Here is an 18,240-nt window from a genome sequence, read left to right on the forward strand (position 1 = left end):
TACAGCTCACAAACAATGTGTCCCAGCATGAGTAAACACTGTTTTTGACAGTGTTTGATGTTGTAAAAAGTTAAAGTACTTTGCCTTGACATCACTAACTGAAGAGGATACTGGGAATAGGTTTTGCCCCTGTAGGAAAATCTAGTCCTGGATTACATTTACAACTAGAATAGCACTCGGAGAGCGCAGACCTCCGCCAAGCTGCCCGAGTACAATTGCCCCCCCCCCCCCCCCTCTCCGTTCAGCTTGTGCCATCATTCATGTGTATTTCTGTTTATGTTGAGATCAGCTGACCATAGCGGAGCATCGTAAAACACTTCATTCAAACTGGACAGAAACAAAATAAAACTCACCTAAACCGTCGTCGTTACTCTTTCCAGCAATCACCAAGTGTGCTTTGGTCGGACTCAACTGTAATTTCAGAGTTTAATGTGAAAAAAAGCAGAATCTACAGTTGTCCCCTACCCACCCCCCGCTCTCTCTCTGTGTCTCTCTCTGAAGGAAAGAGGCGGGGTCATGCGTCATCAACGCATCATAAGTTACACTGCGTATGTGTTCGACCCAGAGGTCTTAATGTTCTGGCTGATCGGAATCCTTAAAAAAATTCCTGAATCCGGATCATGATCCGGATCACCACCAAAATCTTATGGATTGTTCATTGTGCCACACCACACCCTCCAAAAAGATGCATTTAAATCCATTGCGGACTTTTGGAGTAATCCTGCTAACAGACAGACAAACAAACCAACGAACCAACGCCGGCGAAAACATAACCTCCTTCGGAGGTAATAAGGAAATGTTAATTCAAAGTTATCGTTTCTTCTATCAATGCCTTAACGAGTACTTTATGTTCAGTGTTCAAGGACACATGGCAGGACAGATTGAAGGCAGGACCGGTTTAAGGCACAGGACATACTGTACAGGCGGTTGCCTAGGACGCCACCTTCTGCTGGTCGTGCTCTAAAAAAAAAAAAAAATGTCGGTTGGCACCTTTCCTCATTTTCTGCATTGAGGTAACAAATGAAGACAGAAAGAAAGAAATACTTTTCTCCCCTGTAACACTCTTTTTTACACTTTTTCATCTGCCCGGCCAAACGTATTTGTTAATACAATTAAATACATAATAAATACAGTTATTTATGAAAATTAAAATCTTAATTTTTGTCTTAAAACCATTGTGATGTCGGAAGTGTGTTGCCGTTTACGGGGCTAGGGTTAGGGTTCTGGGGGGTTGAACCCAAACCCTAACCCTAGAGCGGCCGCTCTAGGGGGGAGGCTCCCAATCCGACTTTCACCTACAGTAGGGCACCAAAAGGGCTAGAGCCGACCCTGATTGAAGGACACTCATTGGCTGTTTTGGGAACTGAAGGACTCTTTAAAACCAGACAAACTTTCTTTCTCTCTGGTGTGCTGTTGCAGATACTTCCAAACCTTTGCCGGGAGCCTGTATGATCACTCAAGGCAGTCAGATCATTGATGAAGGCTATCCTGGCGCTCTGTCTCGATACACACTAGACTTTGTTCTCCTCTACTCCTTCCTCCCTGCTCTCCTGCTGCTGGGCATGATCAGCTTCAGGATCAGAGACAGGCTTGTACGTCACTAAAGCCACAGACACACATGGGAGAATCTTGTGTTTAAAACAAGGATGATAAACTGAGTTTGGTTGTAAAGATGATTTAGGGAACAGCTTTACAGTATGATGTTATTCAGAGACGATGAGGTGGCTCCTGTTAACACATATCATGTGTTTGCACCCGTTCCACCAACATTCTAGGAATATTTCTGTGTAAGCACTTTTACAGAATAAAGTATTATATAATTCAGAGCAATGATGCAAGTGCAAAGAGCTTCTGTTAGACATTTTCTCTAAAAAAAAGAAGACCCAGTGCAGAGTGCAAAGTGTACAGTACAGCAGAGTTAATCTGTGTTAACTGGGAAGCAGCCATTGACAATAAACCACCTGGTATGACAGCTAAATAGTAGTCCTAGTACTAAAAAGCACCGTACATCAACCTGCTGCTTTAACACTGATTGGGCTCAAACAACGACTGAAACGGACCACATAGATTCAACATAAGGTCCTGTATAATTTACGTAGGCACTATCGGAACAAGTATCTGCACTGATGTGAAATTAATTGTATTTATATAAAAGTACTAGGGCTGTCAAAGTTAACGCGATAATAATGCGTTAACACCAAATAATTTTAACGCCACTAATTTCTATCGATCTTTCGGAGGTTGTAGCGGGCTTTTAAAGCTGAAGATACTGGCATCATATGAAACTAGAAAACATAAGGAATCCATCGGTACTGACCATGTTATACTAGCTTGTCGCAAAGAAGGTTAAATAATGCTGCAAACTTACACTAAATTTTGGTGAGGAAAAACTGGCATGGCCATTTTCAAAGGGGTCCCTTGACCTCTGACCTTCAGATATGTGAATGTAAATGGGTTCTATGGGTACCCACGAGTCTCCCCTTTACAGACATGCCCACTTTATGATAATCACATGCAGTTTGGGGCAAGTCATAGTCAAGTCAGCACACTGACACACTGACAGCTGTTGTTATGTCCAATAATAAATATATACATACATTTGCATAAAGCAGCATATTTGCCCACTCCCATGTTGATAGGAGTATTAAATACTTGACAAATCTCCCTTTAAGGTACATTTTGAACATATTAAAAATGTGCAATCAATTTGCAATTAATTGTGATTAACTATGGTCAATCATGCGATTAATTGCGATTCAATATTTTAATCGATTGACAGCCCTAGTTTTTATATAAAAGTATATACAAAGTGGAACATGTAAAGTACAGTCTTAAACTATAAATCACACATTTGATTAAAAATGTAATGATGGACTGCTGTGTGTCATCAAGTACCAGAAGAATATCCACGTTCTAAGCACTAAAATGTCACATATGTATTGCATACATTATTGTTTTGTTTAAATATTGTGATTGTAATGTTTCAAGAATAGGAAGTGTATTGTATTATTCTAATAATGTAAAATTGTTTATTTTTTAAAACACATTTGTATCATAAGTATACAAGTAGTTTTGTTATGTTTAAAATAGACACAAAATGAAATAAATAAAGCAAAGTGTATAATGTATTTACATTAATATGATATGTGGTGTTATGTGTGTGTGACCATGAAGCCGATTATCTTTCATGTCTCCAGCTCCAGTCCTTTCCACGACTTAGCTGCGTTCCTCTTATACTGCTCCAACTCCTGAAGAACAGATGCAGAGAGAAAGAGAGAAGGAAAAACATGACACTTTTTCTACATCAATGAAGTACTATGAAAAAGTGCAGGCGGTTGCACGGACATACACTATAATGCAGAAATGCCAGCAAACTCATAAAAGTAAAGAAGGTTTTGTTCTCCTGCACAGACATGTAAATATAGATACAGTATATAGAGTACAGATAACATGATGTTTACAACACCAGCAACATGTGATGCATTTAGATGAACACTGAATTATGTCTTAACAGTTCATGGACTCCAAACATCAAACATGAATTCAGGCTTTGTCATGAGCCAGTCAACTGGGCTATTTTGGTATTTCCTCCAGTTGGTCTATACTTTGGAAAAGTAGGTCTGCAGGCTAGCGCTATGTAAAGGAGAACTCGACAGAAGTGTTAAAAACCTCTTTCAGATTTTGCCATTTTAATAAGATTTTGCATTTAATGTGCTATTGATAACATTCAGCCACTAAGATGTTGCATTACCCCTCCCCCGTTCCATTGCATTCACTTCTCAACAAGTCGTTGCCAGGCACTTATCGTCAATCTCAGCTAGTTAACAATCAACACTAACTGATGACCCTGAGATACCAACGTTGTTTTACTACAGGCTCACAAGCCTTGTTAGAAGTGGGAACCAGACGGCAGATATCTTCCACAGAGATAAACAAAACATTCATTTTGGACCCGCCAAAATCTTTAAAATGATTAATTCACAGTCAAAACAATTTTTTTCAGGAAAAGCCACTTTTATTTGGCACCTTTCTAAAGGCTCTGTGGATGTATTTTTTTTATATATATATATATTTGTCTACATAAAAATGTTAAAATGTAGGAATGATTCAGTCATATGTTCTTACTTTGAAAAGGTTGCACAGGAATATGCAGTTTTCTCGGCTCTTCTGAGTTATTTTTTGATATAGTCATACTTGTGTAATATAGTATGGTCGATAAATTCCTGCCAATGGTAAAGTCAACGTGGTAATGGGCCAAGATATGAAACAATATGCCAGCAAATGCAGGGAAGAAAAAGGCTCTTTGCTAGTAATTATGCAAGTTAACAATGCAGGATTCAAACTTTTAAGAAAAAACAGCTTTGCAACTGTTTTATGGAGGAAGGAAATGCATTCATTTGTTTGACCTTGTTCTTGTTGGGAAATTTTTCGTGATCCAGATGGGCAGAAGAGTCTTTGAGGATTCTAGAAATGCCTTCAACACTGCGTTACTTGTTGTTAAATTATGTTCTGGATGTTTGAAAGATGGCAGGGATTTATCTTCCAGAAAAAAAAGATGTTTAGCTTTGTGACACAAATGAAATAATAACACATAAGAGGCACAAACTGGGTCTAATAAGGGAACACAAACTCAGACAGATGAGTGCCCTGACATGCAAATAGGCCTTCACACACTTTTCCTCTTTAATATTTAGTTTAGTTTATTTTGATCTTTTTATCTTATTCATCTCAAATGCACATATAATAAATAATAAAAACAGCAATAAATCATTGCTTTTGAAAGTATTGACAAACCAAAGAAAGTGTATACTAACTGAAAAAAGGTGTAAGCTGGAGCCTTAGCTTATTACACCTACCCTTTTAACATTCATTATTTTGAAAAATTCACTTTAAATGTATTCAGTGAAAATGAAAGAAACAAAATAAAATGTTCTTTTTATATACCCAAAAATCCCAAACAAAAATTAATATGCACACTAGTGTTCATCTCAGTTTTGTTTTTGTTATTCATTTTATTTTTAAATATAACTTTTAATATGTTAAGTGTATTACACATTTCCATTTCCTCTATACATGTAGTCTGTTGGACTAAACCTTTACCCTTTATCTCTTATTGGTTACCCAGACTAATTACACTATGTGCCGTCCAATGGCAGAACCAGATGAGCAATATCAGGTGAGTCAGACAGCGATAGCAGCATTGTGAGGTTACTGTCGTTCAACAGGACAGGCCAACAGGAACACTACTGATCTCTGAGGTTAGAACCACGGGATTTATTACAGCCTGTTAATGAGAGCATGACAGAAACACTGCTGCATACAGGCTGCTGTAGGACAGAAGGTTACTCTGGAACATTATCCTGGTTTAAGACAGGTGTGGACCAAAGTGCACAAGAAAGTGTTCAATCTATTTGTCTCTCTGATAAAGTCTGAATTCATATTTAATTCAGCTTAGATTGGGCAGTAGAAGGGTAACAACCGATGTTTTTTATGTGACCTCAATAAACCAAAGTAACTACATTACTCACATTATATATCAAATAAAATGTTATAAATAATTATCGTTACGAATTTTGAGCACTCTGAAATGTCACCCTGCCCAGGCTATTAAATCTGACCTCTTAATCAACTAGAAAATGTAGCGCTGTATCGTTGATACTAATCTTCTTCATTTCCCCTTTAATGTTTCCTAAAATCTGTAATCTTCCTCAATACTTGCTCCTCTTCACAGGGAGGTTAAAGTAAGAGCCACAAAGCACAGATAAGTGAACAGGAATTTCTGGTGAACACTGATTGATCGCCATACTGCCAACTCATGAGTCATAACACTGATAGCATAGCCTGTCCAGAATCATAGGTGAATGATGAGTATTGCCATAGTTTTCACAACTGTGCGGCTATAACGTAATAAAACAAGCGTGTGATTGGTCAAGATGTGTTACCTGGTCTTTCTGGGCTCTCATGGCATCAATCTGAGGCTCACTGTACTGTTGGTCTTTGGCTGGATCCTTTAGTTCCCTCTGCTCACTGGTATTCTGTAAAGACAAAGTCAAATGGACTGTTTACAGAGCTCCTTGTTCATGTAAACATGCATATTTATAAGAAGGAATGCTGTGGATATGATTGTCCAGTGTGAAGGTGTTCATTTTCCTAAAGGTGCTATTGATAACATTGATAACAGTCAGCCACTAGATTTTGCATTCTCCCTCCCCCGTTCAATTGCATTCACTTCACAACAAGTCTTAGCGTCAATCTCAGTCATTTATCCGTTTTTTAAACACTAACTGACGACCCAGAGATACTCTAAGATACCAACGCCGTTATACTATTGGCTCACAAGCCTTGTTAGAAGTGGGAACCGAACGTCAGATATCTTCCAGAGAGATAAACAAAACATTCATTTTGGACCCTCCAAAATTTTTTTAATTATTAATTCACAGTCATAATAATTTTTTTCAGGAAAAGCCACACTTTTATTTGGCACTTTTCTAAAGGCTCTGTGGATGTCTACATAAAAATGTTATCAATAAGACCTTTAAATATCAGAGGCCAAATCAGTTGCACTTTGCAATTCGGATAAAGACAAAGGTGCCGCCAGTGTTTGAACTACCTCTTGGGGGAAGACACGCTCGTAGACTTTCCTCCAGAGGTCTCTTGGGTTTTTGGCATGCAGAGAAGAAATGTCTACATCACTGGCAGGAGGGGAACCTAAAGTAATAGGAACATTATTTCAAACACGATATCACACAATTCTGTTCACATCAACAAATGTCAAGGAAGAAGGTGGCTCTAAATCATGTGTATTTATTACAACACAGCACAGCAATAGCATTTTAATTCCATTTAAAGGCATTACTGCTTTTGGCCACCGGGTGGTGCTGTGCTCACCTATTTGGCTGAAGGAGTCAGAGCCAGCTGGAATGATGAGAGGCTTGGTGGAGTCACAGGACACATTCTTCCTGATCACAACATTAAAAAGAGAATAAAAAATACAACCAATGCATTACATTCCACTGCTAGTTGGTGTACAATGCTGTGTTATCCTCCTCACCCTCTGTCCAGACCAAAAGCCAGGTGGGAGAAGAAGCTCTTGGTTTTTGACATTAGGCTCTCCGACTTGATGCTCGTGAACTGGTGAAAAGATTAGACACAGAAACAGAAAGAGAAATGGAATACAAGACAAGTGGATCAGCACCAGTTGATAGAATGGATGGATTCAATAGTAAGTAGGGCTGTCAAAGTTAATGTGCGCAAATTTGTTTTAACGCCACTAATTTCTTTAACGCATTAATGCAACTTGTGATTTTTAGGTTGTAGCGCGCTCAGTTTTTGAAGCTAGAAAACCTAAGGAATCCATTGGTACCAACCATGTCATACTAGCTTGTCGTGTAGGAGGTTAATCAAAGCTTCAAACTTACGCTAAATTTAGGCGAGGAAAAACTGGCATGGCCATTTTCAAAGGGGTCCCTTGACCTCTGACCTCAAGATATGTGTATGTAAATGGGTTCTATGGGTACCCACGAGTCTCCCCTTTACAGACATGCCCACTTTATGATAATCACATGCAGTTTGGGGCAAGTCATAGTCAAGTCAGCACACTGACACACTGACAGCTGTTGTTGCCTGTTGGGTTGCAGTTTGCTATGTTATGATTTGAGCATATTTTTTTATGCTAAATGCAGTACCTGTGAGGGTTTCTGGACTATATCTGTCATTGTTTTGTGTTGAAAATTGATGTCCAATAATAAATATTTACATACATTTGCATAAAGCAGCATATTTGTCCATTACCATGTTGATAAGGGTATTAAATACTTGACAAATCTCCCTTTAAGGTACATTTAGAACAGATAAAAAATGTGCGATTAAGTTGTGATTAAATATTTGAATTGATTGACAGCCCAAACAGTAAGACAAAGAAAAAAAGATTAAAAAGTTCAAATTACAGTATGTTTTAATCAAAAGTTATGTTAAATGTAAATATTTCATGTAAAGTAAAAGCACACTTACAATAAGAGAGGCTGCGTAGTAGTGGGCAACGAAACGCAGTGTTTTACTAACCACTTTCTTCTTCTCAGAGTCAAATTCCTGCAACACATATGGAACAAAAAAACTCTCCCTCAATAAAGTGTTACACAAATCATACCAGGATCCAAGCTGTTACACCAATACAACTGTGACTATAACGCACCAAACCTTTTAACAACTTCTCTGCCTAAAAGACATTTTAAGTTGCACAACTAGGCATTTCAAATATCATAAAATGTATGTCATTTAGCCACAATGAGACCGGCTCAATAAGTAGCATTTAGGTTGAAGCATGAGTTTTACCTGGAAGATGTCATATTTGCTGCCAATGATCAGCAGAGGAACAGGAAAGGGACTGATCAGCTCTCTGTCCTGTTGACAAAGTCAGAGTTAATTAAGGATACATGTATCATCTTACATCTGCACTGGACTAAAAAAAAATTCCCATTTCATCTACAAAAAAAGCCTTACACATCTTATTTCAACTTTGTCTGCACTGTGAGGTGAGACTTGATAAACTTTCATTTTGATATCAAAATAGCTGGAGTTCACCATGTTGGTTTAGTTTGTTAAAGAGGACTTATTATGTTTTTGTGCTTTCCCTGTCCTTTAGTGTATTATATAGTTTTTTTGTGCATATAAAAGGTCTGCAAAGTTACAAAGCCCAAAGTCAACGTCAAAGGGAGTGACTCTCCCCCACAGAAGAGAGACAGAGGGTGACGAAAGATGCAGCAGCACAGCTGGTATGAGAAAAGTAAAGCATTTTTTTGAACATTAAAGCATTTAAATATGTTCTAGTAGAAACCCAAAATACAAGTATGAGCCTGAAAATAAACATAATGGGTCCTCTTTAACATTAGTCTTTCACACTTTAATTTGTGACATATAAGCATTTTCTATGAGCCTGTAATGAAGGATGAGCATTCCTCAGGTAGTTCATGCATTTCAAAACTTCTTGAAATATGCTGCGTGTCGCCCTGCACTGAAAAAAAAGACTATGCTGATATAATGAGCTGAGGTCTTACAGGATAGTCTTTAGGTAAGACGCGTGCTGCTGAGTGGACAGGCGTCTGGTGTTTGGCTCCAGGTTTGGCTTTCTGTGCTTGTTGTGCCTGGGAGGAGACTTTCTCCAACTGAGCTTGTGCTGCCTGCAGCAGCTTTTCCATGGTTCCCCACAGGGCGTTGGGTTTAGACAGGTCCAGAATTAGGATGACAGAGAGAGACCTGGGAAAAGACAAGAAGGACTTTGTGCTCTGGCAGGAGGATACATAAAAGAAGGTGTTGCTACAGCACCAAGAAAACCCCATTTCTTTACTGGCATGGCACTGCTGTTCTTACCATACTGACGTAAAAGATTCACATACAATAATCTGAATAGAAACATAAACAATACTCACATTCAGAACATGTCAAACCCGGCCCCTTACTCTAAAACAGTGAACTGTGAAATGTGTGGAGGTGACCTACCTGATGCTGACAGGAGTGATGGGGATCTGGACCAGGTCTGACAAAGAGATCCCCCCTCCCAGCTCCCAGAGGTGTGCGATGTCTTTGGGCTGAAAGAGGAAATCAGTTTTATCACACCATCTCATTACACGTTATGTGCAATCGTACACCCATTTTACACTTCTGCAGCATTTAGTACAAACAAAGTAAGGTATTTACTGGAGTAATAGAACACCAGTGGGTTTACGTGAATAGCATATCATGTCACATAAACACACCAACTCTCACAGTGAGCCTGGTGCATTGTTCTCAATGTGCTGGAATACTGGAAGTTGTGGTGAATGAATGTAGTCTTCTGTAGCTCTTTACAAGGGTTAACTTTTCACACAACTCTTTCTTAGAAATAAAAAAAAATTGTTGGTCTGAAGAGGTCAGAACTTATCAGGATTATCAGTTGTGTGTGTGTCTTTTTCCAAAGTGTCCAAGTCTAACAGGGCTTCCTTACTGTGTTGTGTCCCCGGGCCCGTCTGCCAAAAGTGTACTCCAGCGCCAGAGTTGGCTTGGATGTTTCATCCCTGGTGGATAAAAACACAGTATTATTGTTGTTTAACAACACAAAAGTAAAAGGATCAATGTAAGAACTTCCAGTGCTTGCCACCTAAACTTGCTGTGTTTTTAATTTCTATCAAATGGAGCTGGCTCAGGTGTCAGGTATGAGATGCAGCTGAAAGCTTTGAGAGCTATGTAATGGAAATTTCCATATCTACAATAGACACTCCAAGACCCCCGAGGAGTAGGCCAAAGTTAACACTGTACCTTTAGTAATCTAGCAGACCTTGTCACCATAAGCATTAAAACAGTGACCCAACAGTTTCGTCTTCTGACGGATAACCTCTGTAAACAAAGGATGGCTGAAGTACTCGTTATGTCTTGTGATGCTGTTGTCTGTTCTGTGCTGACTTCAGGATAATGATTCACTTTACTATTTTTTCATGACTCTGCACTTATCTGTGTGTTATGTATTAGTATGTATAAAGGCCTGACTATTCTTGTGTTTCAGGGCTCACTTGTTTCAGTTCACTCAGTTGACTGTGCTCGTGAGTCCATCTGCAGATTTAAATTTACTTGAAAGACAAGTTGTGACCTTGGCTTGTGTCTTGTTTTAACAGAAACTGCCACCACAGCTATTAAATGCAGATTATAAATGATGCATCCTGTTCCTGAAGGTAAAGACTGAACTTCCATGCTCATGTCATTATTATTAATAACTGATGTTTAAATGTGTTTTGGTTCTTCTTTAAATACAGAATACAAACAGGGTTATCATGAGTTAAGATGAGAGTTGATCACCTAACTTCACCCACACAGACTCACCTGTCGAGGCATCTGAGCAGAATGGACGTTTTACCCTGAAAAAAAGCAAAGGTGAGTTTATTAGCTACAACTTAGTTAATATCAAGAGAAGAGTGTTTCCATTAGAAAGCAATGCATGTAGCAGCAGTGTTGGCCCGACGGTGAACATACCCCCGCCTTGCTCCCCATCAGGAACACGGTCCTCTCGCAGACCTCCTCCTCACCTGCAGCCTCCAGACTGTGGACCTCCGCCGCAGCCTGCTCCCACAGCGTGTCTGAGCTGACAGACACAACACAAAAGCGACACGTTTTTCATAAAGAAACATGCTATTATTTCTAAGACAGTGTTCAACATAAGAGAATGGGCACACAAACTGATTCTCACCTTATTTTTGGCATCAAATGTGATATTTTGCGAGCTTTGAGGACTTGAAAACTAAAGCTAGCTAAATGGCTATAACCGAAGGGTGAAAAGCGTTGCCAGGGTAACGGCGCATTTTGATGACGTAATAACTGTTACTGTTAGTGAGCATTTTGGGAAATGTAGTACCTTCTTCTTCTTCTTCTTCTCTCGGTTTCTGGCGGATCGCAACCAACTTTAAGGTGCATACCGCCACCTACTGTACAAGAGTGTGTAACATCATGTCATTTACACATTACTGCTACTCTTAAATTCTATCCACCAATCCTGTGTCTCTTAAGAACATTAATAATGCCTTCCTGGTGCCTTCAACCCCCTCACCCTCTGTTCCCAGTATCCCCATCAGATCCCAATCCCGTCCCTCCTCTCTGACTTGGTCCTGTAGTCTTTGTCTTTCAGCCTCATACTTTTTACAATGAATTAGGATATGCTGAACATTTTCTTTAACACCACAATCCCCACACTTGTCACTGTTCCTTTTCCCCATTAAAGCCAAAGTGCCATTAAGACCTGTGTGATCCAGTCTGAGTCTTGTTATGATGATTTCTTCCCTTCTGTTCCTTTCTTTATATTTCTTTGTTATGACCGACTTTTGTATTTTGAAACATCTCCTTCCTTTCTGGTCCTCCTCCCATCTTTTCTGCCATATCTCCACTCCTTTCCTTTTAATCACAGCTTTTCCTTCTCCTTTCCCAAGTAAAACTGGTACTGTAATGTCTTTTTGCAGTGCACTTTTTGCTAGTTTATCTGCAAACTCATTTCCTTTCACCCCCTCGTGTGCTGGAACCCAACAGAATAATACATCTATACCCCCTCTGTGTAGTCTTAGCAAGCTATAGTACAATTCAATGATTAGATCTTGCCTTACAGCTTTTGTTGAATGTATACTTTCCAAAACAGCTTTTGAATCCGTGCATATCACCACTCTGTCAGGTCTGACCTCCTCAACCCACTGCATTGCAATAATGATTGCCACTAGTTCTGCTGTGTACACTGATACCTGGTTTGAAATTCTTTTGGAAATAGATATTTTAAATTCTGGAATATATACACCAACTCCCACACACTCCTGTTTATTTTTGGATCCATCTGTATATATTTTGAGATAATTATTATAGCTGTTCCTTAGGTACACACTTGTTTTAACTCCCACTTCATTTACTTGCCATTCCCTTTTCTTTTCAATGATACTCATGTCTATTTTAACTTCTGGGAGCAGCCAGGGGGGTACGCTGCTTATTGGTGTCGACCTGGTGAACTCTAAGGCCTCTAATCCATATGTCCTTACTTTTTCTTCCATTGTCCATCCAAATCCATACCCTTGAAACTTAGAGTATTCCCAACAGTTTTGTAATGTTACCTTTGTAGGATTTTCTTCTCCGCTTCCTTTTAACCTGACCCAGGAAGCTAGAGCTAATTTCTCTCTTCTTAACTCAAGTGTAGTCTCTTCTGCTTCAATTAACACTGCATTAATGGGCGTTGACTTGATAGCTCCGATACATAACCGTAATGCTCTACACTGTACTCTATCCACTTTTTGTAATGATGTCTTTGCTGCTGCTCCATAAACTATACAACCATAATCTATTGTTGACCTCATGACCGCCCTATAGATGTCAATCAATGACTGTTTATCTGCCCCCCAGTTACATCCAGCCACAGCTCGTAGTAAATTTATTACTTTTTTGCATTTTGTTTCCAGATGTTTTATATGAACATGCCATGTATATTTACTGTCTAACCATAGACCCAGATATTTGTATTCATTCACCCTCTCCATCAACTGACCATATAATGTTAAATTCTCAGTATTAATGTTTCACTTTTTTGTAAATATCATATAACATGATTTATTTGTTGACATTTTGAATCCCCACTCATATGACCATTTCTCCACTTTCTCTATTGCTTTCCTTATATTTTCCATCACATATGGCACATTTCTTCCCCTCATCCATATTGCCCCATCATCTGCATATATCGCTGATTTGATGCATCCATCTAAATATTTAAATATGTCATTTATCATTATGTTAAACAACACCGGGCTGATTGCACTCCCCTGGGGGGTTCCATTTTATATACAGACGTAGGCAAAATCGTTGGTACTCTTCCGTTAAAGAAAGAAAAACCAACAATGGTCACTGAAATAACTTGAAACTGACAAAAGTAATAATAAATAAAAATTCACTGAAAATTAACTAATGAAAATCAGATATTGTTTTTGAATTATGGTTCAGCAGAATCATTTAAAAAAACAAACTAATGAAACTGGCCTAGACAAAAATGATGGTACCCGTAACTTAATATTTTGTTGCACAACCTTTTGAGGCAATCACTGCAATCAAGTGATTTCTGTAACTCTCAATGAGACTTCTGCACCTGTCGACAGGTATGTTGGCCCACTCCTCGTGAGCAAACTGCTCCAGCTGTCTCAGGTTTGAAGGGTGCCTTCTCCAGACTGCATGTTTCAGCTCCTTCCACAGATGTTCATTAGGATTTAGATCAGGGCTCATAGAAGGCCACTTCAGAACAGTCCAATGTTTTGTTCTTAGCCATTCTTGGGTGTTTTTAGCTGTGTTTTGGGTCATTATCCTGTTTGAGGACCCATGACCTGCAACTGAGACCAAGCTTTCTGACACTGGGCAGCACATTTCGCTCCAGAATGCCTTGATAGCCTTGAGATTTCATTGCACCCTGCACAGATTCAAGACACCCTGTGCCAGATGCAACAAAGCAGCCCCATAACATAACCGAGCCTCCCCCATGTTTCACATTAGGTACAGTGTTCTTTTCTTTGAATGCTTCATTTTTGCGTCTGTGAACATAGAGCTGATGTGACTTGCCAAAAAGCTCCAGTTTTGTCTCATCTGTCCAAAGGACATTCTCCCAGAAGCTTTGTGGCTTGTCAATATGCATTTTGGCAAATTCCAGTCTCGCTTTTTTATGATTTGGTGTCCTCCTCGGTTGTCTTCCATTAAGTCCACTTTGGCTCAAACAGTGACGGATGGTGCGATCTGACACTGATGTAACTTGACCTTGGAGATCACCTCTAATCTCTTTGGAAGTTGTTCTGGGCTCTTTGGTTACCATTCGTATTATCCGTCTCTTCGATTTGTCATCAATTTTCCTCTTGTGGCCACGTCCAGGGAGGTTGGCTACAGTCCCATGGACCTTAAACTTCTGAATAATATGTTCAGCTGTAGTCACAGGAACATCAAGCTGCTTGGAGATGGTCTTATAGCCTTTACCTTTTAACATGAAGGTCTATAATGTTCTTTCTGATCTCCTGAGACAACTCTCTCCTTAGCTTTCTGTGGTCCATGTTCAGTGTGGTACACACCATGATACCAAACAGCACAGTGACTACTTTTCACCCTTTAAATAGGCAGACTGACTGATTACAAGTTTGAAGATACCTGTGATGCTATTTACAGGACACACCTTAGTTTAATATGTCCCTACGGTCAAATTATTTTACATCTTTTCTAGGGGTACCATCATTTTTTGTCCAGGTCAGTTTCATTAGTTTGTTTTTTAAAATGATTCTGTTGAACCACAATTCAAAAGCAACAGCTGATTTTCATTAGTTAATTTTCAGTACATTTTTATTTATTATTACTTTTGTCAGTTTCAAGTTATTTCAGTGACCATTGTGGGGTTTTCTCTCTTTAACGGAAGGGTACCAACAACTTTGCCTACGTCTGTATTGTAGTCCTTAGATACTTCTGTTCCAACTTTGACTTTAAATTTCCTGTCTGTTAAAAAGTCCATTACCCAATTATACAACCTCCCTCCAATACCCATTTGACCTATCTTGATAAGCAGCCCTTCCCTCCACATAGAATCATATGCTTTTTCTATATCAAAATATACTATTGTCATCACCTCTTTCATTTTGAGTGTCTTTTCTACCTCATTAGTTACTCTAACTAGAGCATCTATTGTAGATCGACCTTTTCTAAAACCACACTGAACATTACTCACTAACCCTCTCTGTTCCAAAACATACATTAATCTATGTACTATTATCTTCTCCAACCATTTGCATACGTAAGTGATATGTCAACGCTATGGGCCTCTAACTACCAGGATTAGCAGGATCTTTCCCGGGCTTGTTGAATGGTAATATTACTGCCATTTTCCAACAACTTGGTATGACTCCCTCCGTCCAGATTTTATTAAATAGTCTCAACACTAACTTAAATGATTCCACTGGTAGTTGTCTAAACATGGCATAACATAATTGGTCTTGTCCTGGTGCTGTATATCCAGTATTTGTCAAGGCTATTTTGAGCTCTGCCATTGTAAATTCCACATCCAGTGTTGACATATCATCCTCTCTCTTCTCTCTCACGTTTTCATTCTCACTGAGCACACGCTCTTTTTGCTGCCTGTGTATATTATCAAGGTGCTCCCCACTATGTACTGCAGCAAATGCCTTACCTAACACATCCGTCTTCTCTTTATCTGATACTGCCATCCTCTCCCCATCAATCAATGCTGGAATTTTTATTGACTTCCTTTTCCCACTCATTTGTTTAAACATGGACCAGACATCACCTATCTTCACTCCTCGGCCAATGGTGGAACAGCATTCTCTCCAAGTCCTCTTTTTGGTGTATTTGACTGTTCTACGAGCCACTGACCTTTTCCTTTGATACTCAATGAGATTATCTTGTGACATGTTTTTTCTCAGAGCTCTGAAAGCCTTGTTTCGTTCTTTAACAGCTATGCTGCATTCCTCATTCCACCAAGGTACCACTTTCTTCCTACCCTGTGTTGTTCGTTTTGGTACAATTAGTTTTGCAGCATTCAGTATATGTTCCGTAACTTGACTTGTACATTCCTCTATGCTTCCTTCTAATATTACCAAGTGAACTGACTCCTCACAACATTTTGTAAACTTCTCCCAGTCAGCCTTGCCAAAACACCACCTTGTAATTGTGCTCCCTTCCTGCATACATACGTTTGTGTTTATTATAGTGAGAACTGGGAAATGATCACTTCCTATAGTTGACTCTTCCTTAACATACCAGTCGCAAACATTCACCAAACTACCTGTCACCATTGTAAGATCTAAACATGAGACTGTACCCCTACTCACATCTATTCTTGTGCCTTTGCCATTATTAAGACAGACCAATGATCTTTCTTCCATTATTTCTTCCACTATATTTCCATTACTGTCAGTGTGATTACTACCCCATAAGCTGCTGTGTGCATTAAAATCCCCACACCATATTTCCTTCTTCATACTTCCCCTGCCATTTCATTGAACATATCTAAGGTTAGGTTCCTACATGGATTATAGAAATTGATTAATTTAAAATGTCCTTTATTCCTGGGGCTGCAAATTTCAACCACAATACCTTCCATATCTTCAGGGGACTTAATCTTCCGGTAAGCCGATCTATCTTTGAAAAAGGCTGCACACCCTCCACCATTTTGGTTGTTAGCTCTATCATGTCTTATAGAGCTGAACCCTGGAATCACAAAGTCTAAATGTGGATGTAACCAAGTTTCTTGCACACATATAACATCCGGTACTACTTCTAATTCATATACATACTTTTTAAATTCTTGCCCATTAGCTATCAGGCTTCTCGCATTCCACTGAAGTATGTGGAGCACCATAATTAAAACTTTAACCCTCATTCTGTCCATTTTCCCCAACCTCAGTTGCTGTCAGAAGTGCATGTATCTGATCTGCTTTTACATCACATATATAAAGGAATCTTCCTGCTGCCTCCACTATGGTCTTGATTCTATCACTTCTTTTTTAGCTGAGCTGCAACATTAATGGTGTGGCAGATGAAGACAACAAATTCCACTTTGTTTACTACTAGTGAATCATCATTAACTTTACATTTATGAGCACAAGCATTTTGCATATTGATTGATTTCTTAGTGCATGACCATCCCCTTGTGCTGCATTTCTTTGGTCCATTTCACTGGAATTCCTGTTGTTTGTTTCTGTCGCCCTTACTTTCTTTAGTGCTTCTGCGTATGATATTTTGTTCATTGTCTTAAGTTTCTGTACTTCTCTGGCTTCTCTCTGCACTTCACATCCTCCAAACGCAGCACTATGCTCACCTCCGCAGTTACAGCATTTAACCTTTGCATCCTTATCACATTTTCCATACTCATGCTGTCCTCCACATCTCGCACACCTTAGCTTTCCTTTACACTGCTGTGCTGTGTGCCCCATTCTTTGGCATGCATAACATCTGAGAGGTTTGGGAATGTATTCCCTCACGCTGTAGTTCATGTATCCCATTCACACCGATTTTGGGAGGGTTTTCTCAAACTGAACCACTACCGATAGGGTTTCCTTCAGTGAGCCATCCCTTTTACTGTTAATCCATATGGCATCAATTACTTTACCACCTTTAATCTCATGTTTAACATCTTCCATAGACATACTCAATGGGACTCCAGAGATTACTCCTCTCAACTTTACCATTGCTCCAGGTATATGAGCCTTCATCTTTTCCCCTTTAAGTGTTGTCATTTTGAGGGTCTTCTCCTGCTGTTGTTTGCTGTTTGCATGTATCAACACTTGTTTATTGTTCAAGAACCTGGCCATTTTGATTTTCCCAATCTCCTCTTCGATCGCTCTGGTAAATTTGATCGGGTGGTAGTGCCCGCCATCCTGATTGAATTCAATTATTACTTTCCACTCCGCTTCTTGTGTTTGATCCGTCTGCCTATCGTTGTGACTGGTTCTTGATTTTTTATTATTACCTCTGACAACTTCACTATCATCCGACCAACTTCTCTCTCTCTCTCTCTCTCTCTCTCTCTCTGTTTCTCTCTCTCTCTCTGTCTCTCTCTCTAGTGACTTCCTGTTTAATCAGTTTTTTACTTTCACTGTGACGCAGATGTTTCCTCCACGTTAAACTTTTGGTAAGTGACACTATTCAGTGCTGAATGACTCTCAGCTGATCTCATGTTTGTTTCATCAAACTGTAAAAAGCTGTTTGTGTTGA

General features: G+C 39.3%; 2 protein-coding genes across 3 annotated transcripts in view; one reads left to right on the top strand and one right to left on the bottom strand.

The window, feature by feature from the left end:
- The window catches only part of abcg5 (ATP-binding cassette, sub-family G (WHITE), member 5), a 20,835-nt gene extending 17,701 nt beyond the window's left edge, over positions 1-3,134 (top strand). The window contains exon 14 of the mRNA XM_074645513.1: positions 1,420-3,134. Coding sequence (XP_074501614.1) covers positions 1,420-1,604 — 185 coding nt within the window. The 3' untranslated portion in view covers positions 1,605-3,134. The remainder of the gene's footprint in view (positions 1-1,419) is intronic.
- On the bottom strand, positions 3,005-11,345 carry dync2li1 (dynein, cytoplasmic 2, light intermediate chain 1). 2 transcript variants are annotated; one of them, XM_074645524.1, is made up of 13 exons: positions 11,213-11,345; positions 10,999-11,107; positions 10,849-10,883; positions 9,980-10,049; positions 9,496-9,584; positions 9,054-9,252; positions 8,332-8,400; positions 8,011-8,088; positions 7,052-7,131; positions 6,889-6,959; positions 6,611-6,708; positions 5,943-6,035; positions 3,005-3,248 (listed from the first exon to the last, which is right to left on the bottom strand). In XM_074645524.1, exons 1-13 carry the CDS (start codon positions 11,224-11,226, stop codon positions 3,186-3,188), a joined length of 1,068 nt encoding a protein of 355 aa, XP_074501625.1. In that variant the 5' UTR covers positions 11,227-11,345; the 3' UTR covers positions 3,005-3,185. The 2 variants fall into 2 exon arrangements, with proteins under 2 accessions (XP_074501625.1, XP_074501626.1); XM_074645525.1 differs by having other exon boundaries at positions 10,999-11,102; positions 11,213-11,299.
- Positions 11,346-18,240: the final 6,895 nt, after the last annotated feature.

Source organism: Sebastes fasciatus, chromosome 9 (genome assembly GCF_043250625.1).
Source record: "Sebastes fasciatus isolate fSebFas1 chromosome 9, fSebFas1.pri, whole genome shotgun sequence".
NCBI lineage: Eukaryota > Metazoa > Chordata > Actinopteri > Perciformes > Sebastidae > Sebastes > Sebastes fasciatus.

Coding starts and splice junctions, on each gene's coding strand:
- dync2li1 (XM_074645524.1), bottom strand. Junction 6,960..7,051: donor GCTTTTGGTCTGGACAGAGG/GTGAGGAGGATA, acceptor TGTTGTGATCAG/GAAGAATGTGTCCTGTGACT. Junction 6,709..6,888: donor TGACTCCTTCAGCCAAATAG/GTGAGCACAGCA, acceptor CTATTACTTTAG/GTTCCCCTCCTGCCAGTGAT.